General features: G+C 38.9%; 1 protein-coding gene across 1 annotated transcript; it reads left to right on the top strand.

Annotated features, from left to right (window-relative positions):
• The first annotated feature begins 125 nt into the window (after nucleotides 1–125).
• SLC38A4 (solute carrier family 38 member 4) lies at nucleotides 126–27811 on the top strand. Its single transcript, XM_053253413.1, has 16 exons — nucleotides 126–277; nucleotides 8155–8394; nucleotides 11292–11382; nucleotides 11947–12062; nucleotides 14261–14334; nucleotides 14766–14858; nucleotides 16132–16213; nucleotides 16492–16574; nucleotides 16694–16752; nucleotides 17942–18220; nucleotides 18993–19072; nucleotides 19866–19966; nucleotides 21217–21341; nucleotides 23835–23979; nucleotides 25665–25762; nucleotides 25863–27811. The coding sequence occupies exons 2-16, from the start codon at nucleotides 8276–8278 to the stop codon at nucleotides 25962–25964; spliced, it is 1647 nt and encodes a 548-aa protein (XP_053109388.1). The 5' UTR covers nucleotides 126–277; nucleotides 8155–8275; the 3' UTR covers nucleotides 25965–27811.

The raw sequence follows: 27811 nt of genomic DNA, 5'->3' as shown, positions 1-27811 counted from the left end.
GTCCTGAATGAGCACCAGAATTCTTTTATCTTTTCCTTTTCCCTTTTTTAAAGAGCTGACGCAAGTCTGACAAAGGGAGGTGTTGCATTCTCTTTATTGTTGATTGGTTTATCTGATACACTCCCATTTGCCTTTAAATCATTGTGTAACTGTAGAAGGTCTTATATTAGCAAACTCTAGAGACAAGTGCCATTTTTTAAATAAATAAGTTATAGCTTAGTGTGAAGAAAGGAAGGAAAGAAGGAAGGAAGGAAGGAAGAAAAAGAAAAGCTTTGAGGTAAATTTTTGTGAAGTTCATTATACTTATGATATGAAATAGTTCATATTTAATAAATATATGAAAATATCAATAGCAGTTAAGATTTTCTATTATTGTTTTGTTGGCAGACTTGCTTCGGAAGTCATGTTTTATTTTGGATCTTGACAGAACATTTAATACAGTATTTGATTCTAAATTTTGAAAGAAAATTTACTTGTCTACTAAGATTTTTTTTGTCTAAAACAGATTTCTGTAACCAATTCATTACATGAATAATGAAAAATGTACGTGATATTTCGCTCATCACATCATGGAAGTTGTGGAAGACTTCATGTTCAAAATTTTAAATACAATTCTCAAAATGGTTGTCTTTGTGACAATTTCAGAAATCTTTCTGCAGTCAGATTGAATAATAAATGCATTGACATATTTAATTACATTGATTATGAACACATTGAACTGTTTTTCAATTAAATTTTTAATGTTTTATGTGGATTTTAGTGATAAAAATATGCTTTGTGTTTTTTATAGAAAACCAGTGTATACATTCAATGAATTAAATAAATAATGTCAGTCCAGTTATTCTAGATTTAGAGTGGATATAATCCAGATGATTTTATTATTTCATGTATATTTTGCCTGTCCTTCATAAAGTCTGAACAGTATTAAGAGGATGGATGTGGAGTCCACTGACAGCTGCCTCGTTCCATAGAGAAAGCCTAGCACCAAATTCCTTCACCTCCCATTTCCTTAGACACACATCCAAAATCAGGAAACTAGAGTTGAAGGCGAAAAGGGGCCCACAGTTTCCCTCCCCAAACTCAGACCTTTGCCGTTTGGGCGCCTCCAACTCTGGTTCTGCGGCACCAGCATTACATCCAAACACAGGCAAGGCAGTTTTGGCCCCACAGACCCAGAGCTGAGGGAGGAGGTTCCTCCCTCACTCCAGTATGATTGGCTGTGCAGGCTGTCCTTCTGTTAAGAAGGAAACCCGCACAGCCAGCTCCCCTGCCTCGCTGAGCTTCTCGTAGATTGCAGAGAGGCAGCTCTCCTGCACACCCGAAAACAGATGGGAGAGTGGGATGGGATAGGAGTTCATTGGACCCGTGGTTCCATGTCATGTCTGAAGCAAGCCTTAATTATGTAGACACAAGATGTGCTCGTTAAACACTCGTTACACACTCACTCACATAATACTGCTACCACCTATGAAGCTGAATCAAGGCAGATCATTATCCTTGCTTGAATTCATGAGGAATGCACATGGAAGTTCTCATCCATTGTACAAAATTCTGCTGCAGTGTTTTCTTGCTTAGTGTTAATATTTCTATGCCTCTGAAGAAGAAAAAAGCCCATCATTTTGCCAAATATGTTTTTTACAAATAGTAGGTTAATAGACTGAATATTTGTTGTAGTAGTTGTTGTTGTAAGCACTGCAACATGAATACATCTCTCTTGCTTTGGGATGTACATCGTACTGTGATAATGTATTAATGGCAGTACATTATGCAAGTGCATTCTGTATGTGCATAGGTGGTGTAAATTCTGAAGCTTTCATGAGCTGCCCAAGAATAGGAAATTTGTTAATTAAGATTATTAACTCAGGCTTGCCTAACTTACCTAATCAGGCTTGCCTAATATACACAGCTAGGGAATTTCAGGATGCCCTTGCTTACTCAGAAATAAAGACCACATTTCACTAGGACTGGCTGCTAACTAAGAATTCTTATGAGTGTAGCTTTTGTCATCCTCTTTTCAACATATTGATTTAAACTTAAGTCACTGTGTACTGTATGAATTTTGAATTCTACCCAATTTCTTGCATAGCCAAGGTAATGCATGACCTTGATTATGTTGCCATGGTCATTTGTCCTGTGATGAACGGAGGATAGGCAAGTGGCCATGTTTACCCAGGGGTGTTTTCCATTCATTGAACTCACTTCAGCTTGAGATTAACCTCCTGATTGTGCAAATGATTACAAGACAGAAGCAAGTTAATAGTTTCTTAAATCAGGATAGTCAATCATATAAAACAAGCCCTTTGTTATAAGGTCAGTCCCAAAGGTTTGATGCCAATTCAGCTCTAATTGTGTTCACAATACACAATAATTAGTGGCTTAGATGGCAACACATCTGCATTCACATTGAAAATTGCATCTGGCCACTTATGAGGCCAGCAAACATGATGTGCATTTTTAGCCACATCAGGCGTGTATGAGAGAGCATGGCTACATGCAAAGATCTCTCTAGCCGACTGGTGGTGATTATCTTTATTTTATTGTATTTTGTAAGCCAGAGGCATTGCTATAGTTGAAAAGCAAAATAAACACTGACAGGAAGTGTGACTCTGGCTGGCATATACAATTATACATTAAACTAAATTTGTGTCCTGAATAACAGAGAGAGATAACTATTTTTCCCTGCAAGATGAATATAACTGAACTGATAATTAAAGTGTGTGCAGGGGCAGTATTGATTACTTCTTTTTTGTGGCTAGTTTTTCTTCCAGTGTGCTTTTAACTTTGTTACGAAGATTTGCAATGACACTTAATAATCTTTTTAGATTGGGTATAGATTTTAAACAAGTAAATAGGCATTATGTGAAATTGTTCTGCTTGCTAAAGCACAAAGTATCTGGTGTTATGGCACAACAAAGGCAGAGCAGTTTTGCAATGCTTTAACTGGAGTTCCGTGTACCTCCGGAATTAGGCCCCTCCAGTAAGGGGCCTAATTCCTGTGATATAAGGCTCTGGCCTAATGCCAAGCTACAAGGCTCTCTCTGGCCTCATGCCAGATTAGGTGATCATTCTCAGTTCCAAGACTGGAGTGACCACAGAGAAGAAAATGCAGACCGGCTGTATCTGGTAGGAAACCATATCAAACTCTTTGGTGTTTTGTACTTATTTTAGATTTTTTAAACCCCAGTTTTTGCTATCTACTTTCCAACTCAAAGTCTACTTCTAACTTCTAGCTGTTGTGCTGGTACTGAAAAATATGTATGAGTTGTGTGCACATCCCCTTCAGTGCTGTCATGCTATAAATACATTTATGACTGAATGTTTGTTGGGAACGGCATGTTTATACACAACAGAATGGTTCTGGTTTTGTAGTAGCTTTGTGACCAAACTAATCTCCATGTTGGTAAAAGGACATTCTCATCAAATATGGAGTTAAAGAGAGGAAGAAACTACAAATGGTCACTGCTAAATCTGTAATATTTTGAACATAATTTTGAAGTTCCAAATATATTGTAGTACTTTCAAGTTCATGGTGCTTTTCCTGCACACTATCCATTAATGTGTTATATTGGCAGAAACAGAATTAAGTGTCATGTGTTGATAGTTCTATGGCTAATAATTGATTCAGTTTCCTACCATGTGTATGGACATTGATTTTTCTTAAGCAATCATTCTCATTATAAGTATATATATATTGCTTTGGGAACTCTTGTTGAAAAGTGGTATATAAATATTTGGCTTATTTGTAATGAAATAGTTCCTGGGCCACTGAAAAATATGCAATTCACTCATTAGTATTCAAAATCCCATATGAATAATAAAATTAGTTTAGCATGTACCCATGCATTTGGATCATGAAAATAAGTTCTTGTAGCATTGTGCTACAATGCTAGCTGTGATGGCCATGCCTATTGATGCTTTATTTCATCAAATAGAAAACAAAGAGTTGGGGTTTTTTTGCATAAATTAGTCAATAAATTTGTAATAATTGTGTGAAGGTGATTCCCATGATGATTATACTTTTAAAATCTCATTTATATCATTTGGATTACCTATTAGTATAAATTGTCTCTGTTTCACTTCCTAGGGGAGTGAAGAGAAAGACGGTGCCTGATAGTGAATTAGATGTCTGTGGTTGTTTACATCCACCCCTCCCCCTTACCTCTTAAGTGAACATTGTCATGTGGAGATTATAGTAACCACACTGGCTCATAGAGTGACTCCAATGGAATGGTCTTCACAACCATTATTTCCTCCCCAAGCAACCCACTGAGGCTTCCTGAAAAGCCTCTACTTTTCTCCAATGAGGGACCATCAGCAATGGCATTGGCTGCAAGGCAGGTTGCTTCGGTGGGAGGCAAACACACTTGGACACTGGGCAGACTCCACTAACAGAGGAGGTGCTTTCACTTACCTTTCTTCCTTCCCCTGCACCTGCTCGCATCATCGTACCCACGGTGTCCTAAGGGTCCCTCAACCTTCATCAAGGGCTTTTCAGAAAGCTCAGAGGACTGCTTAGGGGAAAGACACATTCAACAAAAAAAAGGTTTTCACAGTGGTATACATGGACATGCCCCCAATGTCCTTATATGTCCCTTTATCAAGTGGTATAATGCTACCTCTTATTTATCCATCCTATTTATTTGTTATTTCTCTGTGTAAACTGCCCTGAGCCATTTTTGGAAGGGTGGTATAGAAATTTTAATAATAATAATAATAATAATAATAATGATGATGATGATGATGATGATGATGCATAGTTACCCCAATCTAGTCAGTGTTCTGATAGAGATGTGGGCTGGCATCCCAACTAAAGAAGTACTCCCACAGAGCTCATGTTCCATAGAAGGGGAAGTTTTCGCCAGTCTCCTCTTTCCTGTGAAGCAACCCAATTGTGACCCCTGAAAATATGTCCCTGAGGGCGGCATGACCTTCAGGGACTTGTTTTCAGACTAGTAGGCTTCAGGGAGAAGGAGATATCAGTGAAAAGAGCCCCTTCCCCCCAAAGCGCTTGTACAGCAATGCTACACCTTTGTTGTCGAGATGCTGGCCAAGGAGCTTCTGTGCACATGTCTCCCATTAATTTAAGTGAAAGGAGCAGTTCTGTACTTATTTTAAAAATCTATGTTTGAGCTCCTGTGCCCAGAGGCAGACACTACATCAAATCGGTTGTATTGTATTCTAGGTTTATTCTTGCTGTATACAATGATAACCTACTAACCCTGACATGAGTGGTTTCGAACCTTAGGAACACACTAAGGGTGTGTTCAGATGACTCATTGAAAGTCTGGTTTCCTGGAACTGGGCATTGTGTGTAGAGGTTAAAAGGCTTTTAACCTAAAAGGGTTAAAAACATTTTTAGCATTACACTTCCATTGACTTGCTTCCACATGCTTTCTTAGGGTGGGTTCAGATGATCCATCAAAAGTCCAGTACCCAAGGAGTTCATGCTCCTGGGGTATGTGTTATCCAAACCTGCCAACTTATGGTTCCTGAGCCTTCTGGCCAAATTTATCTGACATTCTCCACCCATATGTAACCTATATCTGAAGCTGAGTGTAATGTCAGACACATGTTGGGTGAAAGGCTCAAAAAATAGAGGCCGGCAGTTTCAGACAACATGCCTGCTAGGAGCACACACTCCCCAGGGTGCAGAGGTTCTCAGGAAACAGACTTTCAGTGGGTTCTAAACCCGCCCTAAGAAATCAATGAAAGTGCTGGGCAACCAGACTGAAAGTAATGCTAAAAAGTCTTATACGGACTCTATTACATTTACGTACTGTGGTAATACAGAGAGATGATGGCTCTTAAAATAAGTCATCTGACCTTCCTGAGCCCTGGATGAAAAGGAGATGGCAAGGATTGAAAGGTGAAAGAGATAGGAAGCAGAGAGAACAAGTGTTCTAGCTAAAGACTTAGGTGTTTTCAGCAGGGGAGTCAGATACTGTTTATATTAGGGAAGGACAATTTAACCAATCGGTCAGGTGGGAAACCATACCATGGAAGGAGCAGACTTTGTGGCAGTGAAATAAGTCATTTTAGGATTCACAGTTTGTGGAATCGGGAATGACTTCAAGAATATCCATATGGGGGTATTGAGACAACCTTGAACTTCTGAGGGACGTTCTACCTGAAACCCATTTAGAATACAGAGAAAAGTAGTATGGAAGGAAGAGGCAAAGCAAATACACAAAAGTGGATGAATTAAACATGTATATAGCCTACTTTAGGCAGTGTATATTGCACTAGTCCTTCTTGACCTTGCACGTTTTCCTTATGAGTTTCGCTCTTCAGGTATTACACTAGACCCAACAATTGTATTTTATGACATAGTATTGCACATATCTTTATCACTGGTAGTCCTCAACCTGGGAGGATGCCAGAGTATTCAGCTGATAGTACTGGAAGGTGACACTTTCTCAGATGTGATGTCATGCAGAAGTAACAGTCAACAATTATAATCTTATCATAATATATAGAGTTAAATATATATTACAGTGGATAAATAGTATGCTGTGCCTGCTAATACTATCAGGTAATATGCTGTCACCCAGATTTTCTTTATTTTTGAAATTTAAATCAAATGCCTATTGTATATCAGCATTTCAGAATATAGATTTCAAGAGAATAAGGTTTTCTTCATAAAATTAATTTGATTATAATTTGGACATGAGGATCATAAACTTTGTTTTGTTGTAAAAGGTTTGCATCCTGCTTTATTTTAGAAAGTGAAACCTAAATGGCTTGTATCAATGATAGCAGATTAAGACATCAAAACAATTACCCATAAAAATAAATTAATAAACCAGCAGCAAATACACACTGGCCGGCATCCTGACTAATAAGCATGTGAGAAGCACTGGTGCTAATGTTTTCCACTAACACAGCACTGGCGCATGCACAGGGGGCAACTTTCAGTGACATCCCCTTTCCTTAAAATCACTCTGTGCCACCCAAAATATATATCCCTAATGGTTGTGCAGCCCTCAGGGACATGTTTTGGGGTGGCACAGTGTGAGCAAGGGAAGAGCAAGGGAAGCTCATTGAAATTCACAGCAGAATCAGCAGGTATTTGAATAGGTATTACAGAGGGGTAAGCCATAGGATGAGAAGTAGCACTCATGACTCATTAGTCAAGATGTCAGCTAAAATCATCAAGACATAGTCTCTTATAAAATAATTTTTAAAATGTATTGCAATATTCACCATATTTTGGTGCCAGCTTGGATACTATTCAGCTTCATATTTCAGCTGAAACCATATATGGCCATCCCACTCTTTGAATCAAGCCTGCTACACTGTCAGTTAAAATAGAATACTTTAATAAGTGGGCCATTACATGTGAAATATAGACACTGATCTCTAATTGATTGCAGACTATAATATAATGGCCTGGCCATGGTACTTCAAGCCTCCTCTTTTTAGGCAGATGTTTTCAAGTTTCACCCGCAAACAATTTAAGGTGCATTTCCTATTCTGAGCATTTCACACTACATTTTTAGAGATCTACTTCTGCTAAACATTGAGGTCATTCACACAATCGAAAACTGTGTTCTACCCAGGTTTGGGAACTGTGATTTTTGATTGTGTGGAAGCAAGGTAGGAGGAAAACCTGGGTAGAAGTGATTGTGTGAAAGCAAGGTAAGAGGAAAACCTGGGTAGCTTTTTCTCCCTACCTTGCTTCCACACAATCACTTCTACACAGGTTTTCCTCTAACCTTGCTTCCACACAATCAAAAATTGGGAGTACACACAGCTCCCAAACCTGGGTAGAACACAGTTTTCGATTGTGTGAATGACCTCATTATTTGTTCTTGCTTTTTTATTTGTTTTAACTAGCCTTTTTTAAAAACCTTGTTCTTATTTTTTGTGGCCCATTTTCTGAGCAAAAATCTGGATATAAATATATAATTTTTTTCATGATAAATTTCAATGATAAATGAATAATGCCTAGGAAAATAGCTTGATTATAGTACATTAGAAGTAACTCTTCTTTATAGCATGTTGAGAAGAAAGTCTATAGACTGCTTTTATTTATTCAGTATTTTCCCAGACAAGAACATAGTTCCTTTTAATGTGTTATTTTTTAAAAAGAGCAATTCTCACTCATTTAATTTGAAGAAGATTTAAATGAGTTATGTTGTGTCCTGTTTATAGAACAGAGTGTCCTGAGAGTCAACATATTGTGGAGGCAGAACCTTTAAAGCAGAAAGTACAGTTCTGTTGACACTGAAGACGCCTCAGCCTGTGTGTGTACTGGAAATCGCTGACCGCTTAAATGGATCGCATGGAACTGCGAAAAGTCAACATAGAACTTGATGAGGAGAGCAACAGTGGAGAAAGCACTGAAGACAACTACACTGAGATGGTAGATCCAGAGAAGGCTACTATTAGCAGGTATGAGAAAATTTAATTGCCTGAATGGCAAGACAAAAAATATAAGAACAGTGTTATAATTTCACATAAGCCACCCTGCATTCACATTACTAGCTTAGAATGAATGAAATTTTGAGGACTGGGTTATTGGGCAAACATATGTTTGTGTTTAATGGGTTAAACACAGGCGCCTAGATTGTTGTAGGAGTTGAGCCTGGGAAGTTTCCCTCTCCAATGATATTAAAACCATTCTGAAGAGTTGCCTAACCTGTCCATGCAGAGTTGGTTCTGAATGAATAATTCCATACTCATTCTATTTACATATTTTTAACATGCAGTTGCAATAGGAAGTAGAAGAGACAAGAAGAGAATTCTAGCCTAGCCTTTTCCCTGGCATACTAGTTTTGCATGTTTAAAGAAGATGTAGGTGCAGGAGTATTCAAACATTTAGTATTTGCCACCAGCAGTTTAAAATGGCATAGCCCAGCAAGATATGTATCACCTTTCAGATGTTATGCCTAAAAGCATGGAAGCAGGCATACGGGAGCACACCAGCTAGCCATGAAAACCCTGCACTTCTTTGCAAAGGCAAGCACTACATATAAAAAGAAAGATTGCCAGGATTCTAAGTAGTATGGAGAAAGCACCACATATTTAGCAGTTACCTTTGCAGGCAAGGGCTATTCCATATAATGCCCAGATGCCTTGGGATGTAGCTAGCCAGCATATCAGGGATGTGTGACTAGCCAGCATGCTTCCGTTTCCCACTCAGGCATTGTTTGAACATGTGGGAATAGGCTGACCATAGGGATGCATGAGCTGGGTAGTTGCCAAAAGCTCTTGCCTGCAAAGGGGGCTCTAGGCTGAATGTAGTAGCTTGCTATTTGCCAAGTGTATAATGGGAGGGATGCCAAAGGCATTCCTTGCTCAGGACATTATTTATCCTTGGGCTAGCCCTGCGCATATCCACCTAATGGCACAGCAGGGAAGTAACTTGCCTAGGGAACAAGAGGTTGCCGTTTTGAATGCCCACTGATATGTGTTTCCCAGACTATGGGAAATACCTATATCGGGGAGCAGCAATATAGGAAGATGCTGAAAGGCATCATCTCATACTGCGTGGGAGATGGCAATGGCAAACCCCTCCTGTCAAAGACAACCACAGGGTTCTGTGGTCTCCAGGAGTTGATGCCAACTCAATGGCACAACTTTACTAACTTTAGCCCTTTGTTTGGTGATGATGATTGCAACTAGTGGGCTATTTTCACTGTTGTATCCCTATATGACTAGGTTGATTTTAGTGTACATTATGAGCAATTTGTTTAACCTGTCATACAGAGATGTGGGTTTTCTGGTAGATTTTGAATTGGTAGATTTTGAATTGGTAAACTTTCTGGAAAATGTTTCCTCTTTTGAATAAAATTTGCATTATTTATTTTCCTCAGAAAAATTTACCATGCACATTTTCTTTATATCCTAACTAGATTATGATCTGATTTGGCATGTTATCTAACCTATTTATTTAGTTGGGGTGACCTATTAATATAGTGGGGTGACAACCCACTATATTGTCTTTCCATGCTGTATCTTAAAAGTTTTTCAAATAGCCAAGTAGAACTGAAATATTTGATTGCAGAGGAATCAGTAAAAAATACGTAATGTGGTTTAAATGTTATACTGAAACAAATTCAAAGCTTTAAGCAAAAAGAAATTATTTTTAGCAGAATACTAATAAATCATTAAAACATATATGTACTCCCTCACACACTTCCTAGGAATAACCAACTGAAAAATATTAACTGCAACTTTGAAGTTGCTGAATTTGCATAATATTAACAAATGAATTTTATGAAACAATGATCGAAATCTGGACAAGCATTGTTCACATGCAACAGTACAAATTCCATACTACCCCTGAACTGATGCTTGAGTGGAAAATGGTTTCCCCTTTCTTGTGGAGCCCACTGTTTGTCACCAAAATATGTCCCTGAGGACAACAGTGATATTCTTGAACTTGCACTGCTGCATTTGCACAATGCTAGTTTGGATGTTGGCCGATGATTTTTTAGAAATGTAAAATATTCCATGGAAAAATTAAGTGCGGAAATGTTGATGTACTGTTTGTTTTGTTTTGGAAAACTTTCCACCCAACACCTCTGCTTTCATGATAGATGATTATCCACTGAAGAACCTATGCAGTATTGTTGAACTAAGATTCAGGAGACCTAGGTTCTATGAACTTATCTGTGAAGCCAACTGGGTTACCTTTGGCCAGTTACTGAGGCGCTTAACATGACTGCTGTGAAGCGCCTCAATGAGGTCTGTGGGGAAAGCGGACTTAACCCACTCTCCGCACAGACAATCGCTGGCAGAGCCCTGGGTGGCCAGATCGACCGCCCACATGACTGCCAAGGGTGGGGGCTGCATGGCCCCTGGAAGTCCCAGGATGCCCCACACGAGTGAATGGGGCATCCTGGAGAGACTTCCGAGCCCGGGAGGCTGCTTTCCTGGGAGAATGCATGGAGTATCCTGGAGAGACCCCCAAGCCTGGAGGCTGCTTGCAGCCTCCAAGCTGGGAGTCTGCTCATGTGTCACTGCACGCCGTGGTGAAAGAGAGCAACAAAATGAGGTTAACAGAGCGCCCACTCCATTAACCTCATTTAAGGGGAAGGTGTTCTAGGCGGGCTAGCCACCTTGGGTGCGCCAGGCTCACCCACGAGCCCGGTGGTTCTAAGCTCCCTTAGCCTGCTTTCCAGTGCTCATGGGAATAGCCTCTCTATCTCTCAAGCTAGCCTAATTTTATCTTTATTGTGAAGATAAAATTGGAAGTAGCAAGAGAATGATGTGCACTGCCTAAATAAGAACTTCTCAAGTGCAGTGGTACTTATTTCTTGTTTTGTTTTGTTTTATTACTTCAGTCAGTTTGTTGGTGATGATGCAGAAAGTCAGAAGTTCCTTACCAATGGATTTCTGAGTAAAAAGAAATTAGAAGACTATACGGATGAATATGTAAGTGTTTTTTTAACTAATGACATTGTTGCATAAAAAGAAGGATTTGGAAGCTGGATTGGCTTGCTGCCACTATTATTATCATCTGTCATGTATTTTATTTATTTTTTATTTATTTATTTTTACATTTATATACCGCCTTTCATTAAAAGACAACCCCAAGGTGGTTGAGCATCAACGTTATGTTAAGCGCTATGCAGCCAAGGCCAACCCCCTCTGGAGGCAGAGTGGGTTGGTTGCCTCAGGAAGCAGGTTTTAAGCAGCATTAAGGGACAGCAGTGTGTCACTTATGTAATTTAGCCTTAGTAGATGGAAGTTCACTTGCAATTGTTGCTAATACATTATTGGTGCAGAAGAGAGCCAAATTTAAATTATATATACATCTTCTAGTCTGTGTATATTCAAATTACAGAGAGAAGGAATGAAACAAGTATTTTAAGAATTCCTTGTGAAAATCACTTTGCAGAAATGGTCAGATAAAATAGCAACAAAGAAATGTGTTTGAGGATATTATCACTGACACACAGCAAAACTAATCACATCTTCATTTTTGTTTTCCAACAGCATCCAGGAAATACTTCATTTGGAATGTCAGCATTTAATCTGAGCAATGCCATCATGGGCAGTGGCATCTTAGGGCTGTCCTATGCAATGGCCAACACTGGAATTGTACTTTTCATGTAGGTACCCGGCAAGTGGGTTCAGAAAAAATGGGGAGAATCTGGTTTAGCGTGTTTCATCCTTATCATTACAAGCAGTTTGTAATGATTACAATCCTACATTTTGGATTGTAGATTAAGTTCAGGCTCGGACTGGCCCCCAGGGCAACAGGGCATATTCCTGGTGCGTCCCAGCCGCGTGGCGCCCCTCACTGCCCCCTGCGTCCCAACTCTCACCCTTAATTACCTATTCTACTCAAAACTCAGTGCCCTCACCACATACATTCCACCGCCCTCTCAGTGCCCCCAGTCCGGCCCTGATTAAGATCCTAAGAAAATCATTATAATAAGACTGTCAACTAGTTTGACAGTCATTGTAATACTCTCATTATATAATAGCTGTGGGCCACTTTTTGTACTCAGATACACATTAAATATATAATGCAATATGCATTGAACTGAATCAGAAATATATGTGTGCTGTGTAATACTCACCATTTTTTCATTTAAGTAGACTTGAGCGGCTATGGAGGAAAGGTAGTGTTTCTGAGCAATTGAAAAGAAAAAGCAGAGAATAATTCACTTCTGAAAATAAACTCAGTAGCCTATATCACACTTTGAGACCCCATTAAGTGATATGTCTTTTAAAAATTTAGCAAAACAAATTCTGGAATGAAAATACTTAAACACCAGTCCGTCTAATGTACTTATTATTGATTAACTATTCTGCCTGCATCTCTGATATTTATTTATATTTGCATAGGCAACATGTAAAAATAAAAATGGCAGATCTGTAACAAGCAGCATATTAATTCCAACTGGGACAAATCTGTCGAAGGAATAAATAACTCAACTAATTATATATCGGTGTCATTAGAGTGATACTACCATGGCTGGGGAAACTAAATAATGCTGTATCCATATGGCACTGAATCTAAAACTGCATGTAGAGAAATGTGGCTACAGACTTTGCTGTCACTCCAATCTGACCATGGCAAATGTTTTAGCACTGCTAACACTAATGACATGTAGCTGACATATACTATCTATACAGTATATGCTTTGACAGACAAGAACAGCTGCCTCTGAACAACTTCTAAAATACAGCTATACCTATCAGCCCCAGACACAACTTTTCATAACATGTTCCAGTTCAACAAATCAAAATGAAACAGATTTTAAGAGTTGTGTCTGGGTTCTTAAAACCTCCCGATTTGAGGGGAAAGGGCTGAAAACAAAGTTTGAATTACTATTAAAATAAGTTGGATACAGATACCATTTCAGGTGGTATTCTTCAAAGAGTCCCATGTAAACATAAAGAAGATTGCGTTGCTTTGATACACAATACACTGGCCAACATTGTGCAGATTGGAATGCTGGTCTTAGAGACTCACACATCAGACAGCCCCAACAGTATTATGCAACACTGTAGTTGTACAACACTTAAATCAGCAATCACACAGTTACACAGCACTACTTCCAAGTACCACTATTTTATTCCTTGCACGACACCCTGAGGCTATTCTCACGATTGCCCAAAAGTGGGCTAAGGGAGCCTAGCCCGCTTTGGGGCGATAGTGTGCTGCAATGGGAGCCACACAGCTCCTAGCAGCAAACCTCCCAAAGTACCCCTCCCTTTAACCTCATGCGCCATTAACCTCATCTTTTTGATCGTGTGTCAGGCGCGGTAACGCATTAGTAGACTCCCAACCGGGAGGCTGCAAGTGGTTCCGCTGTGCAGAATGTAGGCAACTGCTTTTAAAGATACAAGCTGGGATCACTGTCAAAGGCAGGGACATTCAGTGTGGGCACAGGCATCCCTGAATTGTCTCCATCCATCAAAACGAAGGGCAGCCCCACAGATGCCAGACAGCATGTACTCTCAGCATTGATGTATCTCTGTATCAAAGAGAAAAAACAATCATTTATCCCATGGTTTCCAATGGGATTCTCAAAAATGAGCTTCTGAAGATGAAAGCTGAAGCTTAATTTAGAAAACGTGTTTTAAGACATGTTAACTTCTGCAAATCCCCTGTGTATTAAATCATACGACTCTACACCATCTTTCTGGATATAGTTTTCCTGAGGCAATGAATGTGAAAAGCTACAATTTTGACCCCTGTAATCCCAAAATATGCCTTCTAGTTTTTAAAAAGCTTGACACCAAAGATCATTTTTATTCTCCATTACAGATTTCTAACTTTTGTTGTTTCTTACAGAATCTTACTGTTCAGCGTAGCCATAATGTCTCTCTATTCGGTTCACCTGTTACTGAAGACAGCCAAAGAAGGAGGTATGAAGCACAAACTAGGTGTTTATTAACTAGGAGGGCAAGGGCAGATACATATTAGGTGTGCACAACCAAATCAGACAGACAAAAATTCAGGGCTAATCTGCACACTATTTAATGGGCAAAAGATAAGGACAAATACAGCAATTCCATTGCTGAGTTCTTACAGGCAAATTTGTCATCATTGGCCATAACATGGGAACAATAAGTTAAACACTTTTATTTCCCACTGATTTCAGTGGGAAAGCTTTGAGCTCTTTTTAATTTCCCTATTGAAATCCATGGACTTTAAAAGCACTTAGGTTTCACTGGATCATGCCCCAATTGCCTGTCTCATTGTTCAAGGTAACTCTCTGCATACGCTGCCTTAAAATATCATGGCAAAACTGACCAATAACAGTGTTTTTAATGTTTTTGTTTTTGTTTGCTGCCAGGCTCACTAATATATGAAAAATTGGGTGAAAAGGCATTTGGATGGCCTGGAAAAATTGGTGCTTTTATTTCTCTTACAATGCAAAATATTGGAGGTAAGTGGGAAATTATTTTTAATGAGTGGGTTTTAAATAATTTTCACAGTAATTTTCACAATAAAGGTGGGGGAAGTGTTTTCTATCAATGTTACATTCTTCTTGAATGCTTTACAATAAAAAGTCTGTTAATTGCATTTTTCTAATATAGTACAGTAACTGAGTAATGATTTTACTATGAATGACATTTCTGATACCAACAGCTAATTACATTATAAAGCTGTATAAAGCTTCAGCGGCTGGATTGAAGAAGGCATCCTGGGCCTGCTTCAGTCCATTTTGACCCAAATAGAAGCACTGGCCAGTCTGATTTGAACAGCAACGTAGGGAGGCTGGTGGCGGCCCGTGTGAGGCAGCCGCTGCAGCCCCCTGACCCCGTTCCCGTGTCTGACATCAGACGCAGGGGCCCAGCTAGCCATGTCCCCATGTCTGACATCAGATGCGAGGGATGAGGTCTCCCTCTCAAACGGGGCCGAGCAGCCCCATTTGGAAGGGAGATTGGCCCATGCTGCATTGGGCAGCACAGCCCCGTTTGGGAGGGAGATTGATCGGCCCCCACTGTGTTGGCAGCGAGACCAGGAGCGGCTCTCCCTGCCTTTACGGCCAATGCAGCGTGGGCCGATTTCAGCTCCAAACAGGGCCACGCGGTCCCTGTTTGGGACCAAAATAATGCTCCCTGCTTCTGATGTCAGATGCGGAGGGCATGTGTGGGGCTGCACTCGCAGCCCCTTATTGGTGGCAGCCCGGGTTCTTTGAATCCATTCGCCCAGTGGTGGCTCCACCCCCTGGGACTGAATTCAGCCTTCTTCAATTTAGTCCTTCTATCCTGTTGCTTCCCCACCGCTGCCCCAACCCCAAGTTTACCGAAACGGCTTCTGCAGTTTCATCTTTAAAATGCATTACAATAGAATTGAGGGATTTTTTACTTCTTGCCCTGCTGTTATGGAAAATGCACAGAGTATCTTGAGAATTATAGGTTTTTCTGGGGCTATTGCAGCTACCCCAAAAGACTACCAAGTACCCTAGAAACTATTTTCTCAGAGATCTGTTTTTGGGAAATCCGGGTGCCTGCAGAGAGAAGAGAGTAATGGCAAATATCACCCGCCTCCTGTTGCACGCACAGAACACTTTTCAGCCAGTATTGTGTTAGTCTGGATATTAGCCAATAGATCTGTTTAACTGAAAATCCAGTTATCTGAATGTTTAAGATGCATTTTTTTAGGCAATGTGGTCATCGTATACTAATTCTAAGTTTATATATTTGTCATTTCAGCAATGTCAAGCTACCTCTTTATTATTAAGTATGAACTTCCAGAAGTAATCAGAGCATTTCTGGGGCTTGAAGAAAATTCTGGGTATGGCTTTGCTTTCTAAAAAATTAAATAAAATTTAGCCATCTGCTTGTATGTATGTATGTATGTATGTATCAAATTTCTATATTGCCCAAAACTTATGTTTCTGGGCGGTTTACAATAAAGATACAATTAAAACAAAATTTAAACATTAAAACAATTTAAAATTTAAGACAATGTTAAAAAGTGTTAAACTATTAAAGCTGTAAATCTAATTAAAAGCCAGTAGATCAATATGTAGAACTGATTAATAGATTAGCATTTTATTTTTTTCATTTTAGAGAATGGTATCTCAATGGAAACTACCTCGTGATATTTGTGAGCATTGGAGTTATTCTTCCACTTTCACTTCTAAAAAATTTAGGTAAAAATGCTACCTTATAAAAATACAAATTTAATTATTTATCTGTCAGACATTTGAATTAATCAGCTGATTTCACTTCTGGATTAACTACGCATTCCTTTTTTCTTTTTTTCTTTAAGGATATCTTGGTTATACAAGTGGGTTTTCACTTACCTGCATGGTCTTTTTTCTGAGCGTGGTAAGTAATTCTATAAAATGTGGGGCTGATATATAGAGGACTGTTACATTATTAATGCATTTATCAACATGCTACTGAAATAGTTGATGGCTCCAAGTTTTTGCAATAATCCTCCACACTTGTCTAACAAACCATTCTAATATGTCTTCTATATATTTGTGGATCTTCATGTATGTCTACATTGTTAAGGACCTGAAACTCCTAGTTGCATCAAAAGTTTAAATCTTTCAACACTATAGACCTCTTCAGGTGTTCAAATAAACACATAAAGAGGAGATGGAAGTACACTGGCTAGCCACACCACTACATGCCTATTGCCTAAGCAACATTAATTAAACATGGCTTTTCTTCATTGTGTGCCTCTCTCTTCGACCTACGGTTCTCGGAGCAGTACATATTAAACTAATATTAGATATATTGGATAACAAAAAACATTGGGACCATTTAAATCCCAAAGCTTCCATCCGCCAATTTGTTGATAGATACAGTAACTCTTTATTTGTAGGCACTGTGTATATATTTATTTTATGACATGGCCCCAGACCTCCATCTCTAGACAGTTTACAGAAAAATAAAACAAATTAAAACACAAATTAAAACCTTAAAACAATTTAAAACCACAAGTTTAGTTTAAAAGCTAAATACACATAATATCATAAAGACACATAAATGTGTATTTAGGAAAAAAATGACTTTAGAAAATCAAGACAGTCTTACCAGAAATACTTGGTGAGTTCATTCTTAAAACATTTTTATCTTGATTTCTATGGGGCTACTAGGAGTAAGCAGGATGAAAATTTCAGCCATGTGATATATACAGACTAATGTGATATATACAGACTAATAAACATCACTTTGAAAGTCACTGATACAGGCCAATAAAAAAATAATCTAACAAAATATTACCTTTAGAGGCTGTGAGTGGTTGACATACTGCACAACGGTACACCAGCCTTGTAATGTGACATGGGCACAAGTTGTGCAAATGCAAGCATCATGCATTATGCAAGCATCAGCCCATTATTTCCAATGGATTTGCTCTTGTGTAACACAATTTGCACAAGTTTTGCAGGCATACCATTGCACAGTGCATCAGCCAATGCTAGCAATGTTTCATAACAAGATTCAAAATTTCGTCTGCCAACTTGCACATTCAATCTCTGACTATTTATTTATATTCTTATTTTAGGTAATCTACAAGAAATCTCAAATACCCTGCCCTCTCCCACTCCTGGACAATTATGCTGGCAACTGGTCATACAATGACACCACAGTTCCGATACATGTAGTGATGTTGCCAAATGATTCTGCCAATTCAGGAGTAAATTTTATGATGGACAGCACCAACAGGCATTATTCGGGTTTTGAAGAAAGCAGTGATAAGCTACATCGAAGTGGAGTAGAATATGAAGCTCACAGAGAGGAAGATGACAAGTGCCAACCCAAATATTTTGTGTTTAACTCACGGGTAAGGTGCTATTATCATTTGCTTTGCAGAAAATTGCATGTCTGTAGCTGTCCGTTCTCCCCCGATTGACAGACGACTCAGAGTTTTATACTTTGGAGTTTTAGGTGTGGCCAGTTTGTCACAACCATTGGGCTCTCCTTATAACCAAACTTGTCCTGATTGTCAGTTCTTTTTGAGGAGGATTTGTCTCCTCTCTGCAACTTGCACAATGATTTGGGTATTATATTATTATTATTATTATTATTATTATTATTATTACATTTATATCCCGCTCTTCCTCCAAGGAGCCCAGAGCGGTGTACTACATACTTGAGTTTCTCTTTCACAACAACCCTGTGAAGTAGGTTAGGCTGAGAGAGAAGTGACTGCCCCGGAGTCACCCAGCTAGTTTCATGGCTGAATGGGGATTTGAACTCAGGTCTTCCCGGTCCTAGTCCAGCACCTAACCACTACACCACACATGACACCTATCATCTCTTTCTTCCCTTTGTGGTTTCTGCAGATATATAGATATAAATATAGATGTATATAGAAACACAGTATATCCTTCCTGCAAACTATTATGAAGCATTCCTTCAACAGTCAGGCTCTCTGCTACCACAATATAAGAAAGCTAACTGGGTAGCTAATTTCTTGCCCTGCCCATCATCCAGTGCTTCACCTGAAACAGTTGCAACCTGAAGCTATTTGCATTGCTAAATAAACTGAATTCAGATCACCCACTAAGAAAGTGAAACATTAACCTGAGCTGAGTCTTTTGTTTTGCTTTTAGACTGCCTATACATTACCTATCCTGGCATTTGCATTTGTGTGCCACCCTGAAGTCCTACCCATATACAGCGAACTTAAAAAGTAAGATTGCTTCTTAAAGATTTATTCTTTCAGACTTCTGTACTTTATCTAGCAACAATACTGAGGTCCTCCCCCCAATTTTCTGACTTTAGTGCATAATGCACGAATGAATTTCCTGCTAGGTCATTATTAATCTGATTGATTGCATGTGGTATTATTTTTATATTATTCAATTTCAGACATGTCTGTTTTATATTCTAGACCTACCTTTTCACAATATCAAAGCATATACCATCTGTATCTTTGCTTAACCTGGCCTTTTCACTGGCAATAATATGCTATCTGGTCTCTGTATAACAGATTGAGATGAATAGTTTTGCTGTGGAAAATGAACATGCTCCTATTTATCACATCCCTTTTCTTAAAACATCTATCTAGATAGATGCCCCAGAAGAGGAGAAGCCTCCTTTTGTTTCAATAAAGTGAATAAAAGAAAGTTATACAACAGAATAAGGAAAAGGCAGGAAATTGTATTTTGTGAGACACCAAGAATTCTGTGTTTCAGTCTTCAAGCTACCTCACAATTTCCTTGGGGGGAAATGATAATTAAAGAAGTTTAAAATTAGCATGACAATTTTAGCCATTGTAGTGCTACCTACTCTATACAGAATTACTGTGAATGCTGAAATAAAGATATCAAATGGAATGAGTCAGGAATAAAATCTCTATAATAAGCTTTGCAATCTATAAACTCACCTGATCAGACAGTCTTTTGAAACTATAACTGCTATTCATTTGATAATAAACATATGTCATTATGAACTGAACTTATCTTCACTTTTTTTCCCTGCAGCCGATCACGAAAACGGATGCAAATTGTTTCCAATGTCTCCATCACTGGGATGCTTATCATGTATCTACTTGCTGCACTGTTTGGCTACCTTACATTCTATGGTTAGTCTAGTTTATTGTACTAATCTGCAGATATTCTCAGAGATTGAGCTGGTGTCTAGCTCAGCATTCATTTCATTCCACTTGTGTTCTTGTCTCTCACTGTCTCAAGCCAAGTTCTCAAACATTTCCCATTCAAGTGCACTTTCACTTCAGAATTGAGGGTTTCTACTCTAAAATAAAATTTAAAATGTTCACTTGCAGTTTCTATACAGATTTTCCTATTAAGGCAAACCTGCTTTCTTATACGGGTCATTTCCCTTCACTGAATTCTCTTTTCTCTTTCACTTAAATGACATCCTTTTCTGCTTGGGTGAAGTGTTTTCTGGTACAGGAAGGAATATTATTTTATTCATGAATTTAATATTCATGAAATTAATGAAATAATTGTGAGTCCACAGTACTGTGCTCAAAGCGGGATAAGGATGTGCACAAATCTCTGTTTGTGCACAGATTCGAAGTACAGATACGGCAGCTTTAAAACTGAGATCAGGTCCTTACCTGCTCCTCCACCACTCTGTGCAGCTTCCTGCTGAAGCAGTGCGTGCACCAGCGGCTCTCCCCGCAGCAGCCCTTGTGCACCAGCGGTATACACATGGCCTCCGCAAATGGATGAAAGTCATGTGAATGACTTTCACATGACCATGACACTACCATCCCACCATCACATAAGGGCTGCCAGGGGAAGCACCCCATCACAGCAGGAAGCTTGGTGGAGCGGCAGAGCAGCAGATAAGGAACTGCTCTCCTCACTTTTAAAGGTACCAAATTTGTGCTTCAAATCTGTGCATGAATCTCAATTCATGCATATCCCTAGAGTGAGATGCCATTCCAGACAAAAACAGATATGATGCTTAGCCATGGCTATATTTAATATCTGAATTCTTAAATCATCATTGAGGCAGTTTCCTCATTTCTGCAGTACCTGTTCTTGCAAGGTGACAAGCAATTCTCACTAGTGCCTTTCCATACATGCCTGCAACAACTTTAACCATGAGTTCACTGTTCATGTGGGATCTGAACCAGAGTTGTGTTACAAAAACAAAAAGAATGGCTAGTGCTGACCATGTTTAAGAACTTGATGTGCAATGGACCACATCCTGTGGCTGAGTCATGCTGTCCATTCTGTTAAACCATATATTGTTTCTTTACTGAAGTATTCTAATAGTTTCCATTCATTTGTGTGTTGTGTGTCTATGTGAATGAGTGAATGAAAGAATACATGATATGCTTACTTCATTTCTTTGTTGTAGGAGAAGTTGAAGATGAGCTGCTTCATACTTACACCAAAGTGCACACTTTTGACACCCTGCTCTTGATGGTTCGCCTTGCAGTACTTGTGGCTGTAACCCTAACTGTGCCGATAGTCCTATTCCCTGTAAGTCAAAACACAACCATTGTTAAGATTTTAAGCATCCCATTCCTGAGAACTCTGATTATTCATTGTTTTTTCGATTCATTGTTATTCATTTCTTCAGCTAGCAATGCATTCATTCTGCAAAAGTTTCGCATTTAAACAAACCAAGCCTTACATTCTTTTTTTTAAAATGAACTTTAACTGGTGACGTGTAGATATGGATAACTTAGACATTCAGAGCTAGTGAACACTCAACAGTTTTCTTGGGATACTTCAGGCTGTTCTGGATGTATTTCGCATGAAGTTCTGAGCTGTCATAGAGAAGCTTTGATAGCAGTTGGACCTTAAGGATTGCAGTGCTGGCAGCTTCCATTATTTTTGGTGAGGCTTAAAGGTTTAAGGGGAACTGGCTGAGGTGCAAGATAAGGAGATAGAAGCCTGCTTGATCCCAGGTTTTGGAGCACTAGCTGTCTTTTAGACACTTGTTGTTATTCCTGTTCCAAAAGTATGCTTTCTTCAGGGAGATGACTCCAAGCAGGTGTGCACAGACAACTCTCGGAATCACTGACACAGCCCCAACACTATGTGATCACTTGTCTCAGCTTGCATACTACAATTACCAGCAGTTTTGAGCTCCTCTTAACTGCAATTATACCCAGTTGTTCAATTAATATTCCATTGTGAAGGCTACATTGTGAGGGTTTCTAGGTGGCAATAAAATGTGGGATCTGCAAAGCTTTTGTGCAAGTTTCAAGTGCAATCTTACTTATCATACAGACACTCCTGCAGGTTTCCACACTCCTCCCTAGGATGATCTTACCCTTTGACCACATATTAAGGGGGACCTCATGCAGTTTTCACAGTGCCACTTGCCAGCCAGCTTTTGCATTCCAAGAAGAACCCACTCTTGTTCATTACTATTTTTGTGGAGACTGGAAAACAGAGTGGGGTTTTTTTTCAGAATGCAAGAGCTGCCAGCAAGTGACATGGCATAAATTGTACAAGGTCCCTGCTTAGCATGTGTACAAAGGATAAGCTGCTAGGAAGAGGCATGGAAAGCTGAAGGAACATCTGTACAAGGTGTAATATCACTTCGAATGTGCAAATGCTTTGCAGATCTCATACTTTATTACAGTCTGGAAACCTCCTACATGTCTTTCCATGCTTCCTCATGCAGACATACAGTAATGTCACGTGAAGCCCCAAAGAAATGCATAAGGTAATAATGCATCTCCATAGATGTGTATGACATAATATCTATACAAGCCATAAGCTCTGGATTTTATCCTAAATTGCTGGATTCAATTTTATCTAGAAAAACAGTCAATTAGTATAAATTGTTAATATAATTAATAATAAGGCACAGAGCATCTGCGCCTCTAGTTCTCCTTTTTTCCCTCCCCCTCCTTCCCTCACCTCGTTCTCAGCCCTTCTCCCTCTCTCCGGCTGGCTGCCTGGCTAGACACTGCCACTGCCTATCGCTTCCTCTCCCCATCGCCAGTCGCTTTCAATTCCTTCCAGCTGCTGCTTCCCCCCCCCCATTTTCTCTCCCCCGCCTGTCGCTTTCTCTCCCCCTGCCCACTGCTTTCTCTCCCCCACCCACCACTTTCTATCCCCCCGCCCACTGCTTTATTTCCCCCTGCCCACCACTTTCTCCCCCCACCCGCCCGCCACTTTTTCTTACCCTCCGCCTGCCCACCTGTCCATCCATTTGCCTGCCTATTCGCCTTTTCTTCCCCGCTGATGCTGTAGCCTTTTTCTCCCCCTCCCGGCAGCTCACTCACAAACTCTAGCGAGAGCTACCACACATAGGATTAGCCACAGGTACACCTTAGAGAATTACATATAGAGATTATAATAGTATAAATCATAGAAATTATTTGAAACCTATGCCACTGAAATCAGAGGTTAAAACTCCCATTGATTTTAAAGACTCTCAGTTGATCCTAAAAGAAATACTACTTTTCCTATCCAGCTTCTGCACTTAAGCTTTCTTTAGCTAGTCAGCAGACTTCAGTGTAACACTATCCCCAGTGAGCTGCTGTTGACCTTTTACCTACTTATCATATTCGGCAGTACAAAAGCTGCAGAAATGCTTTTCAGGTTTGGGGGGTTTGCATGAGGAGACAAAAGAAACTGATTTGTCTCTATAGTTTTTTCCTAGTATCATTTGTAGATTGAATGATTGAGTGAAAACATGTTTGCACTGAAAGCAAATATATCTTCATTTTATTAACCTACAACAAGGATTTTCAAAGAATGAGGAAGATTCTCCATGTATTTCACTGTTGTGCTGAGGTTCAATATACTCTTCTGGGATGCATTTAATTTGTATTAGTATTTCTTGAATGCCCCCCCATGGCAGTCTTTCTCTGAAAATAGTTATTTCCCATACACATACTCTTTTTTTGCATACTCTGTTGTTAATATTCTGCCTAAAAGTACACATATAAGTCAATTATAAATCTAAAACTATAGAACAAAAGAAAATATTTGACATGCTTTTTTTTTCAGATTCGTACATCAGTTTCAACACTTCTATTCTCCAAAAGACCTTTCAGTTGGATAAGACATTTCCTGATTGCTGCAATAATTCTTGCATTGAATAACATCTTAGTAATTTTTGTCCCAACTATTAGAGACATTTTTGGATTCATAGGTAAGCTTTTTAAAAAATAAATAAATAAATAAATAAATAAATAAATAAATAAATAAATAAATAAATAAATATTCCCACCTTACTGTATCTCTGTTCAATCATTTATCTGAAATACCTGTCTAGGTAGAGTAGAACAAAATTCATCTTGGAGAGCATAAAACTTGCCTAGTTTCACATGTAAAAAATCACCACAGGACTGTGGCCCAGTTCTCACAACAAAAGATGAGTTCTGTATTTATTTAAAAGCATTTATATTTTACCCTAATACATGGGCACCCAAGGAGGTGACAACACAGCAATTACATTAACAATAAAATCAAAACCAAGTAAATTCTCTGCAACCCTTGAAGGTGGAGCAAGAGTTCATTCTCACAAGGAGCTAGTAAACCAGCTGTGCTCGAGGCTTGTCTCGCAGTGCAGCACATGGAAAGGGGAATGAGGATGTGATTTTTTACTTCTCTTCCCTTCCTGCACAAGCCCTTTTTGTTGCCACGAATATGTCTCGGAAGGTGGTAGAGCTCTCTTGGACACATTTCTGGCAACTAAATGTGCTTTTGCAGGGAGTAGACAGAAGCTAAAATTGTGTTCTCATTACCCTCACCATGTGCTGCACTGCAAGGCAAGTTCTGAGCAAAGTTAGTTTATTGGCTCTTTGCAAGGGCAAAGCTCTTGTTCTGCACTTGTATGCCTGCGAAGACTATGAGCAACCATCCAACTGGAACACCCAATCACATGGGATGAGTGTGTGCATGTGCATCTCCCACACCCCACTGCTCCATTCTGAATACTTTAGCAATAGTTAAGCAATGCAGTTAGGAACAGTTCAGATATTCTGCCACCCCACTATGCCCTACCCCATGAAAGTATGCAAGAATGGAATAGCACAGTTTCATGCACATACTTCTCACATGATTGACCAGCTGGTTGAGGGTCCAAACAAACCCAAATGCATGACTTTTTGTGGGAAAGCATTCCATTGTGTGAGCCCTGATATAGTCCAGAGACACAGGTTTAATACCTCGTCTGTGTTCAGTGAGAACTGGGCCTCAGAGGGTGTGTGTATCACATAGCCATTTATGGTGGTAGCTCTCAGCAGATATTAGCCTATTATTTGAGTCCACGGATACAGAATTCTAGTAACATTTTAACATAACTCTACCAGGGATAACTGACTTGTGACTTTTGATATACAGTATTCACATAATCCTGTTATCACAAGAAAGTAACATACAAATATGTTACAATCATGCAAATTTGTGATGTCAAAATACTATTTGTACTAGATATGTATCTGAAATATAGGGGACATGCATCATATATGTTACATACAACAGATATAATACATATCTGATAAATATCAGTGGAAATCAGCTAGTCCAGATAAATAAGATGTCATTATATTAGTAATGATTCTGGACTTCTTTGTACTGTATTCTAGTAAGAGAATGTGTTCTAGATTTCCCATAAAGACTCTGAGAAGACAAACAGATTATAATAATATTGAACATTATTATGGGGATTTCCATCTTCTCTGTAACATTCCTTGTTGTGATGGCATAATTTCTTGGGAGTCTAAATTGACATTGTTCAGCAGAAAGAAATTAGTATAAATATATTAATTGATGTATTTTTTCCTAAACATGCCCTCCCCTACTGTAAGTAACCATTTGTGTTTCTTTTTCTAGGTGCCTCTGCTGCCACAATGCTAATCTTCATTCTTCCTGCTGCCTTTTACCTTCGGATTGTCAAGAAAGAGCCCCTGAGGTCACCTCAGAAGATTGGAGTAAGTGGGCCAGCCATAGTCAGTATTACAGTTCAATACTGCAGAATCTTCATGTCTGTTCACTGCTAATTTGGGTTTGTCTTTGCCTTCTCAATTACAGGCCCTTATTTTCCTCATTGTTGGCATAATCTTCATGTTTGGAAGTATGGCTCTAATTCTCCTGGACTGGATTTACAACTCTCCAGGTTCTAAACAACATTAATCTTAAAGAAAGTTGAAAGTATTTTTTTTCCCCTTTTCTACTGGAGACGGTTGAATGCCATCATCCAAAAAAGACTTTTGACAAGTAGAAGAGGATATTACTTCTTATCAATAACTGGAAAATTCCAAAGACTTTACTAGTACTGCCACTAGGAACCTATGGAATATTAAAGTGCCCTTTTATAAGGGATAGTTATTTATGAATCAAAGCCTGTGCCAAACGTTTCTGGTATATGATGAAATGAAATGTGCTGGTGGAGGAATAGAGTTAATTATGTATTTAGTCCTCAAAACAGACTGTTACTGTTATTATTGTTTTGATAACCACAGTTTCTAGAATATTGGAAGACAATATAGAAGTTCAAAGGTTATCCTAGTGCCTTTTTAAATGGCCTGTGTGTAGGGCCTATTGTGTAATATATTATACCCCATTTTGAAATGCTGGAATATTTATAAGTTGTCTGAAAGTCGAGATCATTAAAATCTCGAGTGCAGTTGCCAAATTTAGCATGTATATATGTATGTATAGTGTATATAAATAAACAGAAGGAAAAAGAAAATAAATTAATTTTTAAAATGACTGTCCATAAAGTTAACAAGTACAATCAAATCAGGGTTTTACACAAGTTGTGAGCACCGGAAGTACTTTACTTTTAAGAAATAAATTACTATAACGACTGTTATATCACAGGAATATTCAGCAGTAAAGGTGCACTAAATTGATACATTATTTGTCATACAAACTTTCAACAATCTTTCCAATATATGTTTTATCTGTTACAAGAATTCATCGCCACTGGTTTCTAGGGACTTTCAGGCCCATCACTAGTAGCAGTTTGCCATTGTTATCACAAAAAGTAGCCATGCCAATAAAATAACTTCTTGCCATAAGTGATTTTGAGATCTGTTCCAGTTGGCAACACTACACTCAAGAGAATCTGGGCCAGCCATTCAGTAAAGCTGGGCCTTCAGTTTAATGCTATCAAGCTACAGCTTTATGCCTACCTGTTGTGCCCATCATTGGAAAACTAGCATTAAAAGCCCTTTAAGGGATGATACAAATGTTATGTAACTGAAAACAGTCTCTTTATGAATAATCCTAATCCCCGCTATATAATTTAGAAATCATTATAAAGGATTAACAATAAACCTTCTACATCAACCCTCTACAGCTCTCTACATCAACTCTCTCCATCAACCCTCAACTCTGAAGTGAGCAATTCTAACTCTTACGGCTAGCAGGGCTCACTTTTCACAAGGAGACTGGTTGTGGTGGAGCACCCATGAGAAACACAACATATAAACCAGCCTGGAGTCTGATCCTGCAAATACACATCTGTTTAGATTTAAAACACTGAACAAGCTGGGTCTTTGTTAATGATTTGTCTTCCACTATAACTCAGAAGGATGTAAGGAGATCACAAGGAATGTGAAAGCATACTAGCCAGTATTGTTTAATGGATTTTTCTTTGATAAACCGTTGGTGCAGTAATGTGATCGTTGCTATGTACTATATATTTATGTATATAATCATATTCTCTATCAGAATATTCATGTATGATACAGTGTTTTTGATTTTTATATATTTGTTTGTGTGGTTGTTATTTGTTCTCATAGATTCAAGTTTTTTACCATCTTGAAGGAAAGAAGTTGCTTTGGTGGGACTCAAAAAGGCTGAACCCCACCAAAGCAAACAAATAACAACTAGATATCACTTTATATATCCGTGCCTGAAATGTATCTGTGAAACTCCAAAAGATCACCCAAGTGGAAATGAGACAGCCAAATGTTACCAAAGGGAGTTACAATAAACTTCAAGACTGCAGGGTTATTCCCTGCTTTTGTCAA

Source organism: Hemicordylus capensis, chromosome 5 (genome assembly GCF_027244095.1).
Source record: "Hemicordylus capensis ecotype Gifberg chromosome 5, rHemCap1.1.pri, whole genome shotgun sequence".
NCBI classification, from domain to species: Eukaryota; Metazoa; Chordata; class Lepidosauria; order Squamata; family Cordylidae; genus Hemicordylus; species Hemicordylus capensis.
This window is presented reverse-complemented; position numbering and strand designations above follow the sequence as displayed.

Excerpts from the sequence above, each read along its gene's own strand:
- SLC38A4 (XM_053253413.1), top strand. The coding sequence starts at position 8,276 with ATGGATCGCATGGAACTGCGAAAAGTCAACATAGAACTTGATGAGGAG. Across the intron at positions 14,859-16,131 it reads TACAATGCAAAATATTGGAG|CAATGTCAAGCTACCTCTTT; the intron begins GTAAGTGGGAAA and ends TTGTCATTTCAG. Across the intron at positions 23,980-25,664 it reads AGACATTTTTGGATTCATAG|GTGCCTCTGCTGCCACAATG; the intron begins GTAAGCTTTTTA and ends TTCTTTTTCTAG.